General features: G+C 38.7%; 1 protein-coding gene across 1 annotated transcript in view; it reads right to left on the bottom strand.

The window, feature by feature from the left end:
* The window catches only part of GADL1 (glutamate decarboxylase like 1), a 194,888-nt gene that overhangs the window by 94,605 nt on the left and 85,936 nt on the right, over nt 1-14,347 (bottom strand). Inside the window, exon 12 of the mRNA XM_074195631.1 lies at nt 1,124-1,323. Within this exon, the coding sequence (XP_074051732.1) occupies nt 1,124-1,323 (200 nt within the window). The remainder of the gene's footprint in view (nt 1-1,123; nt 1,324-14,347) is intronic.

Genomic DNA, 14,347 nt, shown 5'->3' with positions numbered 1-14,347 from the left:
TCCCCTGCCTTACCAAAGGATCATAACTTTAGATTGGAGAACACAGAAGCTTTTGAGTCTACCTCTCTTACTTTTCAAAAGAAACTAAAAGAAAAGTTGCATGACTTGACCAGGGTCAAACAGCTAGTGAATGTCAGAGGAAGGATTTAAATTTGTCTTCTTGACTTTAAAGGTGAAAAAAACATCAACATATTGTACCACCAAACTGATGACTGATTGATTCTGGTATAGAGTTCATGTCCTTATACAAGGGAAGGGGGTGAGAGGAAGGCAGAGGATGCAGAGCTGAACCTCATCTATGATTGCTAAGGGTTGACCACATCTGCCTGGTACAGACAATCAAGTATGTATACCTAATCCTTGGTGAACCAAGGTGAGGCACAGGGAGGCACACCTCTGACTCCTCTCTTTGCACATGTCTACTTTATCTTTTTTTTAAATTTTATTTATTTAAGGCAATAGGGTTAAGTGGCTTGCCCAAAGTCACACAGCTAGGCAATTATTAAGTGTCTAAGGTTGGATTTGAACTCAGGCCCTCTTGATCCCAGGGTGGGTGCCCCCACACATCCCCACTTTACACTTTATGACTATCCCCTAAGGAAAATTCACTTAGGATTCCCTCCCCCCAGTCACACTGGGTGTGGAGGGTACCTTGCCTTGGGGCCTTTTCTAGGTCTAGAAGGAAAAGTGGTTGAATTCTACTTGCTTCAAACCTGAACTGTAACCTTGGACTTGGATTGCAAAGGGCGTATTCAGATTTGGTAGACTGAAGGGCCAAATGAGGGAAAGGGGGAGAGATAAACAAACAGAGAGACATAGAGAGAAACAAAGACAGCAAGAGAGAGATAAGCAGTGAGACAAAGAAAAAGAAAGATAGGGAGAGAGAGACATAGAAACAAAGAGACAGAGAGAAAGAGAGAGAGAGAGAGAGAGAGAGAGAGAGAGAGAGAGAGAGAGAGCACTTAGCTGGCAGCAGCTCCTCGGAATTCATTGAATTTTAGGGTTAGAGCTGGAGGAGACCAAAGGGCTGTTGGGAGGCCTCTCTGCCCTTTTACTCGCCCTTGACTATTGCATATTACAATCTGTGACAACACCACCCATATAAATATGTATATCTGCATACCTAGCTAATGCAAGAGCCCGATTCACCCTTTCTTCAAGACCCAGTGTTCCCAGGGCCTTCCAGGTCATCCAGAACTTGAACGCATCAGGTCGGCGGCTACACTGGATCGATTTGTCTCCTGTGTCGTAGCTGACATCATAAAATTTATCTTGTTGGAACAGGTAAGATGCCTTTGCAGAGTAGCATCTTTTAAGAAGGTCCTGTTAGGAAAGAGAAAAGAAAAGAAATAATGTACCTGCCCAGGGTGGGCTCTTTTAAGAATCATTTTTATTCATGGCCAACAACAAGAAAAATATAGGACATGTGAATGCTTTAGGCTGGGTTCTTACATCACCGAGTGATGGACGTCCATCAATTCTGTACTTGAATGCACCTATTTAGTTCCATATTGTCTTTCCCATTAGAGTTTAAGCTCCATGAGGGCAGAGACTTTTCTTGCATTTTTGTCTTTTTATCCTCATCCTTTAGCATCTTGCCTTGTTCACAGTATATAAATTCTGAATTCTCAAAAGAAAGTCATCAGGATGAATAATCAATGAATTTCAGCTTGGGTTTTGGAGATCTCATAATCAAGAGCATGTTAATAAATTTTCAGATTTCCAGCTGACAGTGCTAACACTGCTATTCGGACTTGAAGTCTGCCATTTTGAAAGACCTGAATGGAACTGAGGTCACCAATGTACCAGGAGGATTTAAATGGACACTGGATCTGATGACTTTTCATTGGAGAAAATTCTGTGCCTTCTATGTACTTTTCATCCGAATTTTTGATTCCATTGGTATAGAAGTTTCCTGTAAGGTAAAGATACTGGAGTGGTTTGTTATTTCCTTTTCTAGCTCATTTTACAGATAAGGAAACAGAGGCCAACAGGATTAAGTTACTGGCCCAGGGCCACATTTGGACTCAGGTCTTCCTGACTCCTGGCTCTCTGTGCACTATGGCACTATCTAGCTGACTGATCAGGAGTGACATTCATGCAAAAACAACCCAACAAACACACCCCTGTTGTTGCTTGTCCTTCATTCTCAAAGAAGACCATGACAATAAACACGTGACCTGGATTTGAGTGAGGGAGTGCCATACTAAGTCCCTTCACTCAAATGCAATTCATGTGTGTTTTGTCATGGCATCACCTCCAGAGCTATCTGGATCCCGTGGCCAGATATGAATCAGGATGATTGGGTCCAGTAGCCAGATATAAATCAGGATGTCCTCAATGTGAGGCAATCAGAGTTGTGACTTGCCCAAGGTCACACAGCTAGTAAGCAGCAAGTGTCTGAAGCTGGATTCAAACTCCTGTCCAAACTGACTCCAAGGTCAGTGCTCTATCCACTGCACCAACTAGATGATGACTGAGAAGCCCCTTGTAACATATTTATTACATTGGGATTAAAATGTCTGATGACAAAGCAAAGGAAACTCAAGCCATTTGTAAATGACTTCTCTATCTTCATAATCTAGTTTCTTTTTACTTTTATACATTTCATCATCTAATTTTTGTTTTTAATTATTCTTGATTCAGAAGGAGAGGAGGTCACAGATGTCATTTCTTTCTCTTCTTTCTCTACCAAACTATTTAAATACAAATTCTACATTTCATTTTCCCACCATCCCTAACTTCTTTCATCCCTTTAATTTTGAAGATTTTCTTAGCAATTCTACTGAAACAAGTCTCTCAACGGTCACTGTGACATTTTTGCCACCAGATCCAACAGTTACTCAGTCTTCTCTCCCATTGTCCTACCACCAAGATCTGATACTTTTGACAAGTCCTTTCTTCTTAATCGTTTCTTGTAGAAGACACTATATTCACTTGAGACTTTTGAGTCAAATCATTATATTTTGCATTTGAGGAAACTGATCTTGTGGAAGTTGAATGACTTCCACAGCAAGTAAGAGATGAAGCTAAGCTTTGAAATTTGGGCTTTGTACTCCAAATTTATTGTTGTTTTCTCTTTATTATCCTGTCTGTCTTGAATAAGGTTCACTGGGTCTTCCACATTCTGGCTTGAATCCACCTATCCTTCCTCTTTACAAACCCATTCCCGTCTTATTGTTCCCTGAACTTACTAGGAAATATTACTGCTTCGATACATTTAGTCATACCAAAAAGCCCTTTTCTTCCTCTAAAAGCCTTACTTTTTAAGACCCAACTCAAGTCCCAACCTCTCTGTGATACCTTCTTATTCTGGTCTATACTACATTTATTTTTATAGCTTTTCAACTCTTTCATTTTTGCTTTTTTGCAAGGCAATGGGGTTAAGTGGCTTGCCCAAGGCCACACAGCTAGGTAATTATTAAATGTCTGAGGTTAGATTTGAACTCAGGCACTCCTGACTCCAGGGTCAGTACTCTATACACTATGCTACCTAGTTGCCCCATCTTTTCAACTCTTCAAGAATTTATATTCCATACCACTAATTTAGTACATAGTACCAGCTATAGTAATGCTTTAGATCTCACACTAGATTGCCTGCTTGCCCCACAACCCTTCCTGGTAGCTGCCCTCCATTCCATCATCTCTAACCTCTGGATAATGAAGGGACTCTGAGGTCACCATTTGACCTAGAGACTAAAAGGACCCTACCTGATACCCAGTCACTATGGCCTCCAGAATCCCAGTCATAACTATCAGATATGCCAAAGCGCTTTTAAAAATGTTTTTAAAAATATTTATTTATTTCAAACACTCTTTTCTTTTTAAATTTTGAATTCCAAATTTACTCCTTCCTTCCTAGCCCTTTCCCCATCCACTGAGAAGGCAAGTAATATATCACTTACACATGTGAAATCAAGTAAAGTACTTCTATATTAGCCATGTTTCCAAAAAAATAAAGAAACACAAAATGAGAAATTATACTTCAATTCAACTTCAGAATTCATCAATTCTCTCTTTGGCAATGGATAGCATTTGTTCATCATTGTAATGGATCGTTGTATTGATCAGAGTAGCCCCGGTTTTCCCAGTTGGTTATTATTACAACATTGCTATTACTGTGCCCCATGTCAATGCACTCTTGCCATCTGCCCTTTGACTGCAACTTTATGAACACTGAGACCTTACATCTACTTTGTAATTTGAACTTCTAGAGAAGAAGGACCATCTTCTTTTTCTATTTACATTTACAATGCCTGGCTCATAGTACATCCATGATAAGTGTCTTTTCATTCATTGTATTAGTATCTAAGCTTTTTCATGTTTCATCTACTAGGCAGACTGTAGAGTCCTGGATGGGCAGAGGTTGTTTCTTCCTTTACAGAACTAGGTGCTGACCATGGTACCTTGAACAAAACAACAGTCAAATGAATACCTCCTGTTGATGCATTATAATGATGAGGACATTCTATGCCCTCAAAGCACCCCTCATATTTAAATGGAATTCATTTCACATGGAATAGTCACAGCCAAGAAGTTTTGCATTTTATACATTCCCCAAAATGGAATATTTCAGATACACAGTGTTTTTAGCAAGCTACAAAGTCACTCAAAGATTCCGGAGGTCTTCCCAAATTATATTCTTGGAAAAAAGGAAAAAAAATAGTTGTAGAAGTAAAGTGACTTTATTTCAGTCCCTGATTCTACATGGCTATGAGTCATGGAATATCATCTCTGAAGAATGTAAGTTTTGTGTTACCCAAAGGGCAATGGTAGGCATAGAAAGGATACAACTCATCACCCACCCAGCAAAGAGTGGTGCAGGAAAGCATATGAAGGAAGTCATTGGAGAGATTTATTATCAGCGAATGTGGTGAGAACATGTGGTGAGAACAAGGGATGAGCAGTGAACATACTATGGACTGCCAACAGAACTAATGCCATCATGGGCTTCTCCCAGTAATAAAGAAGTATTAGCTTGGTTCTCCTCTTTCTTGGTCAAACCCCATCTCTAGTAAGATGTCCAATTCTAGGAGCCACATTTTAGAAACACATGGATAGACTAGAGAATGTTCAGGGGAGGGAGACCAGGATAAGAAAGATGTTACAGGAATATAGGTTGAAGGAATTGAGAATGATTAGCTTAGAAAAGAGAAAGTTCCAGGGATAGGGAAGGGGGCAAAAATGATAACTGTTTTTAATACTGAAAAATTTTCCATGATTCTAGGGACAGGTAGAAGAATTAGATAAGTGATTTCATTGATATGTGAGGTGAGGAAACTCCCCCTTCCCAGTTTAAGTTAGTTTAGTTCCCTTTCTTGTTGTCTGGAGCTTTGGTGTCAAACTCAAATAGAACAGATATCTGTGGACATGTATTGGCTTAGAAAACCATCAATGAACATTATCTATGTTCTATTTTAGTCTGGTTTTGCCAACAGCAAATATTGGCACCTCCAAGCTGGAGTACTGGGAGGTTAAAGGATGTGAGTCATTGTGATATTCTATAACTCAAAATCATATAGCTTCAGGGTCATATAGCAATGAGTGGAATATTGTAAGGGATGATGTTTTAGGTTTAAAATGAAGGAAGACATGCTAACAATAGGACCTCCTCCAACATAAGGTAAAGGGTTCTTCCTTACCAAAGGTCTTCCAGCTATGGCAGAATGGGCACTGGTCCAATATGCTGTAGGGGGAACCTTTGGTGGGCGGGATATATGTTAGAATAGACCACTGGAGTCCTTTTTAAATCTAGTAATAACCGAGGAATATCAAGAAATTTAGAGGAACTTCTCTATTCCATCCTTCCCATCTCTCCACTCCTGAGCCAGCTCACACTGAATGACTCCCTTGTGAAGAATTTATAGGAAGACTAGCAAGAATTTCATGAGACAAGAAGGCATTGGCTAGTCTGCTAGGTGCATGATACAAGAGCATATATGCCCACTTAGATTAGATCACAGATTTATTAAAGTACTCAATTACCTTTAAAATAATCCAGAAACAATTCTGAATTGGTGGAGGGAGGGGACAAGTGTTTATATAATAGTGCCTACTATGTGTCTGACACAGTTCATCGTCTCATTTAATCTTTACAACAACCCCATTATTGTTATCCTCATTTTCCAAACAAGGAAACTGAGGCAGACAGAGGTTAAGTGACTTTGTCCGGGGTTATGCATCTAGTAAGTATCTGAGACTTATTTTGAACTCAGATCTTCCTGACCCCTGTCCCAGTGCATTATTCATAGAATCCTCTAGTTGTCTCTAGGAATGGAATGAGTTCTATTTTGTTATAGCTATAGGATTATTTTTGCTTTTTACATTTCACTCCATCATTTCCCCATATTCCTACACTGAACTCTTCTTGGCTACAAAGAAAAATATTTACGAAAGACAAATTGATCCAATCATCTGAGAACAACAAAATTCCTCCTATATCCCCCCATCTTCTGCTGATTTTCAATTCTACTGCTTTTCACCTCTCTCTTCACTCAAATGGTCCTTGATAATGGAGGCTGTCTATTCTGGAGACCCTCCTTAGTTCTCCAGATCTTGACACCTTTCTCAACCAGGAGGTGAATTGGTTAGAAATTCTTCATGAACAAGATTCAAGATCACCCCAATACATTCTTTGCAGCCTGGGGGGTGGGGAGACATTTCTCATGGTGGGAGGGTAAAACTAAGAAAGTGCAGAGGGATGCAGCATCTGCCCCGTCTTTTACTAACAGGTTAGCATAAACCCATGTTCACATAGTATTAAAGGTTCAAATTACATATAGTAAGGACAATACACCCATCCTTCCCCTCTATGTTTATCACAGTTATTGACATATTTATCCTTCATCAAAACTAGAAATCAGAACAATCCCCCCAGCAATGGCTGTTGGTCTTGCTCTGGGCAAGCATGCCGGCTTCCGTTACAAATTCCCTCCACTAAAGGCAATTCTCAGTTGGACAGGCAAATGGCAACGAAGGACAGAGGCAATCAAACAAGCTTAGGCTAAATGTTGGGCTTGTTGCCTGTGGTCCTGTTCATTTCTTCTTGGTGAGATTCTCCCTTCCTTGTGAAGGTTTCATAAAGAGCTATTGGAGGTTTGGGACTAGTTCTTCAGAAATCAAATGATGAGCTTGTTCAGCCCTTCCCACCCAAATCCCTCCCACCCAAAGTCCCTGCTGTGCATTTTATTTCACATTCCAGGATTAAAGTGAATGAGACATTTCTAAGATGTCCTTCAGCGGAGAGAAAAAAGATCATGTTTCTGAGGAAAATATTGTTTTGGAATAATTATAGCAGCATAAATAAGTTTAGTGATATTGTTTTTAATAGCTTAATGAAACATCTTTATACCATCCAGTAGAGACCAAATACAGAGACTGGGAACCTGTTTAGAACAGTCACTTGAGGTTAAAAATGAATCAGAAACATGAACACACAAAGAAGTTAATTAAGTATCATCTCAGAAAACAAGAAAGGAAAAACACTCAGGAACTGAGTAACTTGGTCTGTTTGACAAAAAAAAAAATAGGGTATGTAAGAACTCTAAATCTTTGCCTAATGTTTCAATGTCGGTATCTCTTAAGCAGCTTGTGGAAATCAAAATGGTAGCTGAAAAGACATTAGACTTGGGGGATGGGGTGTGGAACCAAAAGGAGGACTCTGTCTGCATAGCCATGAATAGTTATAGTAACTGGAGTTCACTGATCTTATTAAGAAATCAGAACTGCAGAATTTTATCTTTCTTTAGGACCTGAATGATGGTCATCATTGAACATTGGGCTGGGTGTTTCGATGATCCTTACTATATGTAAGCTATATCAAGCTAAGTGTTATAGTGGATAGAGTACCAGGCCTGGAGAAAGGGACACTCATCTTTCTGAGATCAAATCTATCACCCCGGGCAAGTTATTTAATCCTACTTTCCTCAGTTTTCTCATCTGTAAAATGAGCAGAAGGAAGTGGGAAATCACCCCAATATTTCTGCTAAGAAAGATCCAAATAGGACCACAAAGAGTTGGACATGATCGAAAAATGACTGAATAGCATCCAGGGGTGTATTGTTGGATGTTTAACTACCAGCTCTCCCTCATCAAAATAATGTACACATGGAAAGTTTTCAAATTTAACAACATTATTAACATTTTCTCCACTTTTTTAGACAATAATAGCCCTGATTCCTAATATTTGCTCATTTCCAAGATGAAAATGCTACCACTGAAAAGTTAACAACTGGATCTTATATGACAGAACAAATAGACTCCAACAGGCCCCTGGTTATATGCCAGACCTCTTCAATGGTACTATCAAAGTGCTCAGGGTCATCTCATATCAGTATTTGGAGCACTGGCCACTATTCTGTTTTAGCTTGAGAGTATATTAGTGTCTGATGTATGTATCAAATTTGTGAAGGGTTCAAAATTGAGGATAGCTGACATGAAAAGTGAAAGAATTACAATTCAAAAAACATAATTCCAGAGTCTAGAATGTTGATCCAAATTTAGTCAAATGAAACTGAATGGGAATATACATGAAATCTTAATCTTGGGCCCCCAAAATCAATTTTATATCTCCAAGAAGGGGAAAACATGAGGAGACAGCATAGCTAGATGGAGAAATTGGATTATCCAAAAATAGAATCAACTGCTTCAAGAGGCAGTGGGTTTTTCATCTCAGTAGAGTGTCTTCAAGCAAGGATTGGATGACTGAGTGTATTTTTAGAATGAATTTTCTTTTGGTTGAAAGTTGGTCTAGATGGCCTCAGAAGTGTCTTACAACCCTGAGATTCTTTGATTTAATAATCTGCTTAACAACTCAAAATTCCAAACAAAATGGAAGTCAAGAGGCGGGGACTCTCCACTAAGTCACTTGACTTTAATTTCCGTTTTTGCCAAAGGAGATGATATTGTTCTGCCTGTGTAACAAGAGAATTAAATGGGGGGAAGGCATAGTCACTATTACCTATTGGGTGGCTGAAAATCATCGTCATTTACCAGACTGACAGCAAAATCCACTTGGTGAAATCCTTAGTCTATGACTTAGGATGTTCAGGATTTAATTGCTCCTTTTATAGGCTTTCTGAAGATAGTAAAAAAGCCCCTGGCCAGGAAGAAGGTCATAGAAGAATAGAGGTGTGTAATGCAAATTTGTAGTTTTTAAAATTACATTGTTGTATTCCATTCTGAACAGAAAAGTATCCTGCGATCTCATAAATTTACTCTGTTTGGGGCTAGTGAGGGGGCAGTCTGAAAGTGAAAAATAAAAATCAGAGAGGCCTTTAAAAAACATCATGGAAATCAAGAGTGGGAGGGGAGATGTCTCCGAATCATCTCAGCGCTATTATAAATAGATGAGACAAATTTGATATACCAGTCATTGTTGAATGCCATCATTGAGTACAAAGTGGTCTTGTCCTGGCTTAAAATAGCTTGCTGAGCTTCCCTTTCAATGAATGTTTGGAGTTAAGAGGAAGTCTATATATTGCGATATCAAGGCTAAGAGGGAGTCTTATATTGAACCCAGAGGACCTGGGTTCAAATCCTGATCCCTCATGATCAATGAGATATTTGAACAAATATGTTTTTTCCTCTCTAGACCTGTTTTCTCACCATACAATAAGAGGGATTGAGTTAGAAAGACAAAATCTCACGATCAGTTCAGCCACTGACTAAGTCACAAATTGAACTCTTCATCCCATTTGTCCTTTAGCTTCTGCCAAATTATTAATCACAGGGAAGAAATATTATCTCTGGTCATCTTGGTTCCAGTGGGCAGAACATGGTGAACTTTGCAAAAATGCAAATCACATCACATCAAAATGGAATGTGCTGTCTTAGGAGGTAGTGAGCTTCCCTCACGGAATGTCTTCAAGCAAAAGTTGATGATTCCTTGTAAGGACATTTGAGGTGTGTTTTTCCTAAGTCCAGATCAAACAAGACTGCCCCAGAAGTGAGAGCCGACTCTGAAATACTGGGCTTTTGAATGTTCTTATCCTTGATAAATATTACAATTAGCTCTTTTAATCCACCGTGTCCAAATGACCGTCAATTTCAAATTGGCAAAGTCTAAACTAAAGGTCTATTGGCTATGGCTTGACTAAAAACATGATATAATTTATTTCTGAGAATCAGTGTAACATAGGGGGCAGAGCATCAAACTCAGAGTTTGGAGGATCTGGGTTCAAGTCTATCCTCTAATACATAATAGCTGAGTGACCCTAGGTTAAATTACTTCACTAAAAAAATGGGTAACTGGCATAATACATAGAATACTATACCTCAAGTCAGAAAGATTGAAGTTCAAATCTAGCCTTAGAGATTTGCTAGCTGTGTGATCTGGAATAAATCACTTCATCTCTATCTGGCTTAAGTTCCATAAAAAAAATAAACCAAAAAAAAAACCCCTTTTGTGTTTATTCAACCATATAAGTTTCCTTTCTCCTAGAGTGGAAACTCTTTGAGGGAAGGGACTTCTGTTTTTCTCTTCGTTTCCCTGGTCCCTACAAGTATCCCTAAGTAATTGCTTGTTAAATGAAAAGAACAGAGCAAAAACAAGCTAAAGTCCTCTGGTGAGGCTGAGCAAGGACATTGGTCCAACTGTCCTTTTCCTATGTTTTTTTGTGCTGACGAAGTGGGAAAGCAAGACTGACTGCACCAAGGTTCAATGCGATCTCTCCTGCCCCAAGTACAAACACTTAACAAGATCAGGCCAGGTCCAATGCTTATTTTGGTGTTGTTAACAAGACCTCCGGTCCAGCTCGAATAGAATTTGCAACTCTCAACAGAAAGATCAGAGGCCTCCATTTCCTGGAGTTGGAGCAGCCTCTGGAGTTCTGGCCTCTGCAGCCCAGAAGAGAGGACTGAAGATTGATTTTCAGCGTGAATAAGAGGTTTTGCTGAAAAGCAATTTCTGAGCTAAAAGTAACCAAGTCTTCCTTTCCTTTTCTTTTCTTTTTTAAATAACTTTAGGAACTTCTACAAACACTTGAACATTCCATGAAACATGAGCCAACTGCCATAATTTTTTTTTCTCCAGTAACTTCAATAGAAATGCTCTGCAACTCACCCGGTACAAACACTGAGGGTGGGCATGCTGTTTACATTTCAAAGATGTCCTAATAAAATATATGAGGATCTAAAAAATAATAAGACTTAAGAAGAGCCAGCATTTATATAATGTTTTCAAGTTTGCAAAACACTGCACCTAAGTTATCTCGGTGGAGCCTTACAACAACCCTGTGTACTATTCTTCTACCCATTTAACAGATGAGGAAACAGGTTGAGAGAGAGAGAGATTAAGTAAACTTGCTTGGTAGACAAGCATCTGAGAAGAAATTTGAAATCAGATTTTCTTGACTCTGTCTTTGCCAAGCTGTTTGATAGCCAAGTCCTCCTAATAGGTTTGACTACAACTAGGAATTACTCTGACATTACCATGGTGCTGGGGTACAGGAGAACTGCTGCCAACATCCTCCCTAAAGATCTGTTACCTTAAATTCTATGGATGTTTTTAGACTCAGACACTTCAGTGATATCTTATTGAAAGAACTAGGACTTCAAATTAAACAAATATGAAAGGCACATTTTAAATCTTATCCACAAAGTAAATACATAGCATCCAAATGGGAAATTTAAGGCTATAGGAGCTCCTTAAACTTTATATTTTCCCCATGATGTGTCAGCCTTACAATCTCTTTTCTTTCCCAATGACCCTCCTTTTTCTTACTATATAGCTCACTTTCCTTTGACCTGTCCTGACACTGGTTAAATCAGTTTTTTTCAGCAGGAGAGTGGTTGCTACAAATGACTATTCTCAACATCAGAGGGTAAATCTTGTGAGTGACTACTCCTATTTTTAGCTGAAACTCGTGAGCCCCCACCAACGTATTTCTGATGAACAAACCAGTCACAAATTCTTAATCAAAATGGAAAATGCAAAGTAAATGCACAATATTCTACTCATAAATTTAGATCATATCATACTACCAATGAATAGAGTGTCTGTGAAAATAATATCCCAGGGTAATATGGCATACTCCTAAGGAAAATATGTGACCAGGCCACCCACATTTCTGGAACTGTAGGCCTGAATATTTTCTTTCTATCTCCGGAATTGACCATAAAAACTCTTTGATGAATATAGCTTCTCTATGAATGCTACGAATGCTTCTAAACTGTCCTATTCTTCTTATACTTTACTCTCTTCCACATACTAGACAACTCAGCAACACTCAACACCATGCTTTTTCATTGGCTCATTCCCATGCCTGGAATTTTCTACCGCCTCACCCCTCTGTCCTGACTTCCCTGGCTTCCTTCACGAGCCAACTCAAAATGTAACTTTTGAAAGAGGTCTTTTCAGGTCTTCCTATGACCAGTGCTTTCTCTCTGAGGTTAACTTTTTCATTCTCTCTCTCTGTCTCTCTCTGTCTCTCTCTGTCTCTCTGTCTCTCTGTCTCTTTCTGTCTCTCTCTCTCTCTCTCTCTCTCTCTCTCTCTATATATATATATATATATATATATATATATATATATTATGTATATATATAATATATGTATCCTGAATGTACAATTGTTGTATGTTGTTTCCTCCATTAGATCATGAGCTTCTTAAAAGAAGAGATGTGTATTTTACTCTCTTTGTAGCATCAGTTCTTAGTACAATGCCTGATACATAGCAAAAGTTTAACGAATTCTTGTAAACTAACACTATCCTAGACAATCTTAGCTGGTGAGAGCAATTTACTGGAGTTTCTATGATATTACATTAAGCATATTCCTTCAGTTGTAGCAGTGTTATGTTCTACAAAGACTCTGTTTGGCAAAAGGGTCTCCAACTCCTCATGGAATTCTTCTACTTCACCCCTGCCAGAGTGAAGAAGTAATTTTTTTTCTACTCTTTTCAGCAACAGAGGGCAATAGCGGATAAACTATGTCTCCTCTCTTTCTTCCGCAGTCATCTCAATTGGTAGTCAAAAGCAGAGTTTATCTTCCTTCAGCTTTCCTTTTGTACAGCAAGTAGCATTACAGAATAAAATAAAATTCTCTCCTCTCTTTCTCCTTCTCCTCCTCCTTCTCTTCCTCCTCCTCAGTAGCAGTTGGAAATAAAGAGAATTTCAGTCATTCTTTGGTCAACCCAATCTGTCCTTTGAGAAATAATAGTGTATGGGTCATATCTTGAAGTCTGTTCTTTTACCTCTGTCTTTTTTTATTCACCAGTTGACTCCTGTCCTTGAAGGACTTCAGCTTATGATATGGCTAATAACCAAATTTTCATCTTTTGTCATAACCAGGTAAAGTTTATTTGTTCCACAACCACAAAATAGTTCTAATGTTCATAGTTTCCTAGTCATTAACTACACAAAGACTCTACTTTTTCCTCTGCAAATGATCCTTTGAAATAGAAAACTGAAGGAGACTTATTCATAGCCAAAATCCTGCAGTCTGCCATATGCACCAACCTACATGAACACACTCTTTCAGTTCTCATTTGTACCATTGCAAGAGTCTCTTACTTAGTCTTCTTACTGTTAGTCTCTCCTCTTTTGATCCATCTTCTAAAATTATCTTGCTCAAACACAAATCTGACCATGCTACTTCCTTCAAGAACATTCAGTAGTTCACCATTGCTGCCAGAATTACATACAAACTCCTCACTGGCACTCCTAAGTCCTTAGCAATATGGCTTCCACGTATATTTCTAAATAGTTGATATTACTGTATAAACCACATTCTTAATGCAGTGACATATTTGGTGTTTCCTGAATTTGACATTCTACCTTATGACTTATCTTAATATAGACTGTTCCCCATTCAAGAAAGAAATTCCTTAAGTTCAGGTCTTAGAATATAGTTTCCTTGAGGATTAGTCTAGGGGCCATCTGCTATGGGAGGCATTTTCTGATTCCCAGGGCTGCTACTGTTGTTTCCTCAAATTTTGTTATATTGACTTCTTTCTTTGCATAGCATATCCATGAAGGAGAATGTAAGCTCCTGGAAGATATGGGCTGCTTTTTTCTTTTGTCTTTCATCTAAAGGCTTAGCATGCTGCCCTTTCACAGTAAGTCTTTAATAAATGTTTGTGACATTGAATTTAACCAAATAAGACATTAAAATGCCTTCATTCTCTATCACTTTATTATTTATTTATCTATTTTTTTTTGCAAGGCAGTGGGGTTAAGTGGCTTGCCCAAGGCCACACAGCTAGATAATTATCAAGTGTCTGCGGCTGGATTTGAACTCAGGGACTCCTGACTCCAGGGCCAGTGCACTATCCATTGTGCCACCTAGCCGCCCCTCTCTATCACTTTATAAAAATGACATTTGTTTAATTCAGTAATCACTGATTAAGT

This window comes from Macrotis lagotis, chromosome 7, assembly GCF_037893015.1.
Source record: "Macrotis lagotis isolate mMagLag1 chromosome 7, bilby.v1.9.chrom.fasta, whole genome shotgun sequence".
NCBI lineage: Eukaryota > Metazoa > Chordata > Mammalia > Peramelemorphia > Peramelidae > Macrotis > Macrotis lagotis.
Note: the sequence above shows the minus strand (reverse complement) of the source record. Positions and strands in the feature narration are given on the sequence as shown.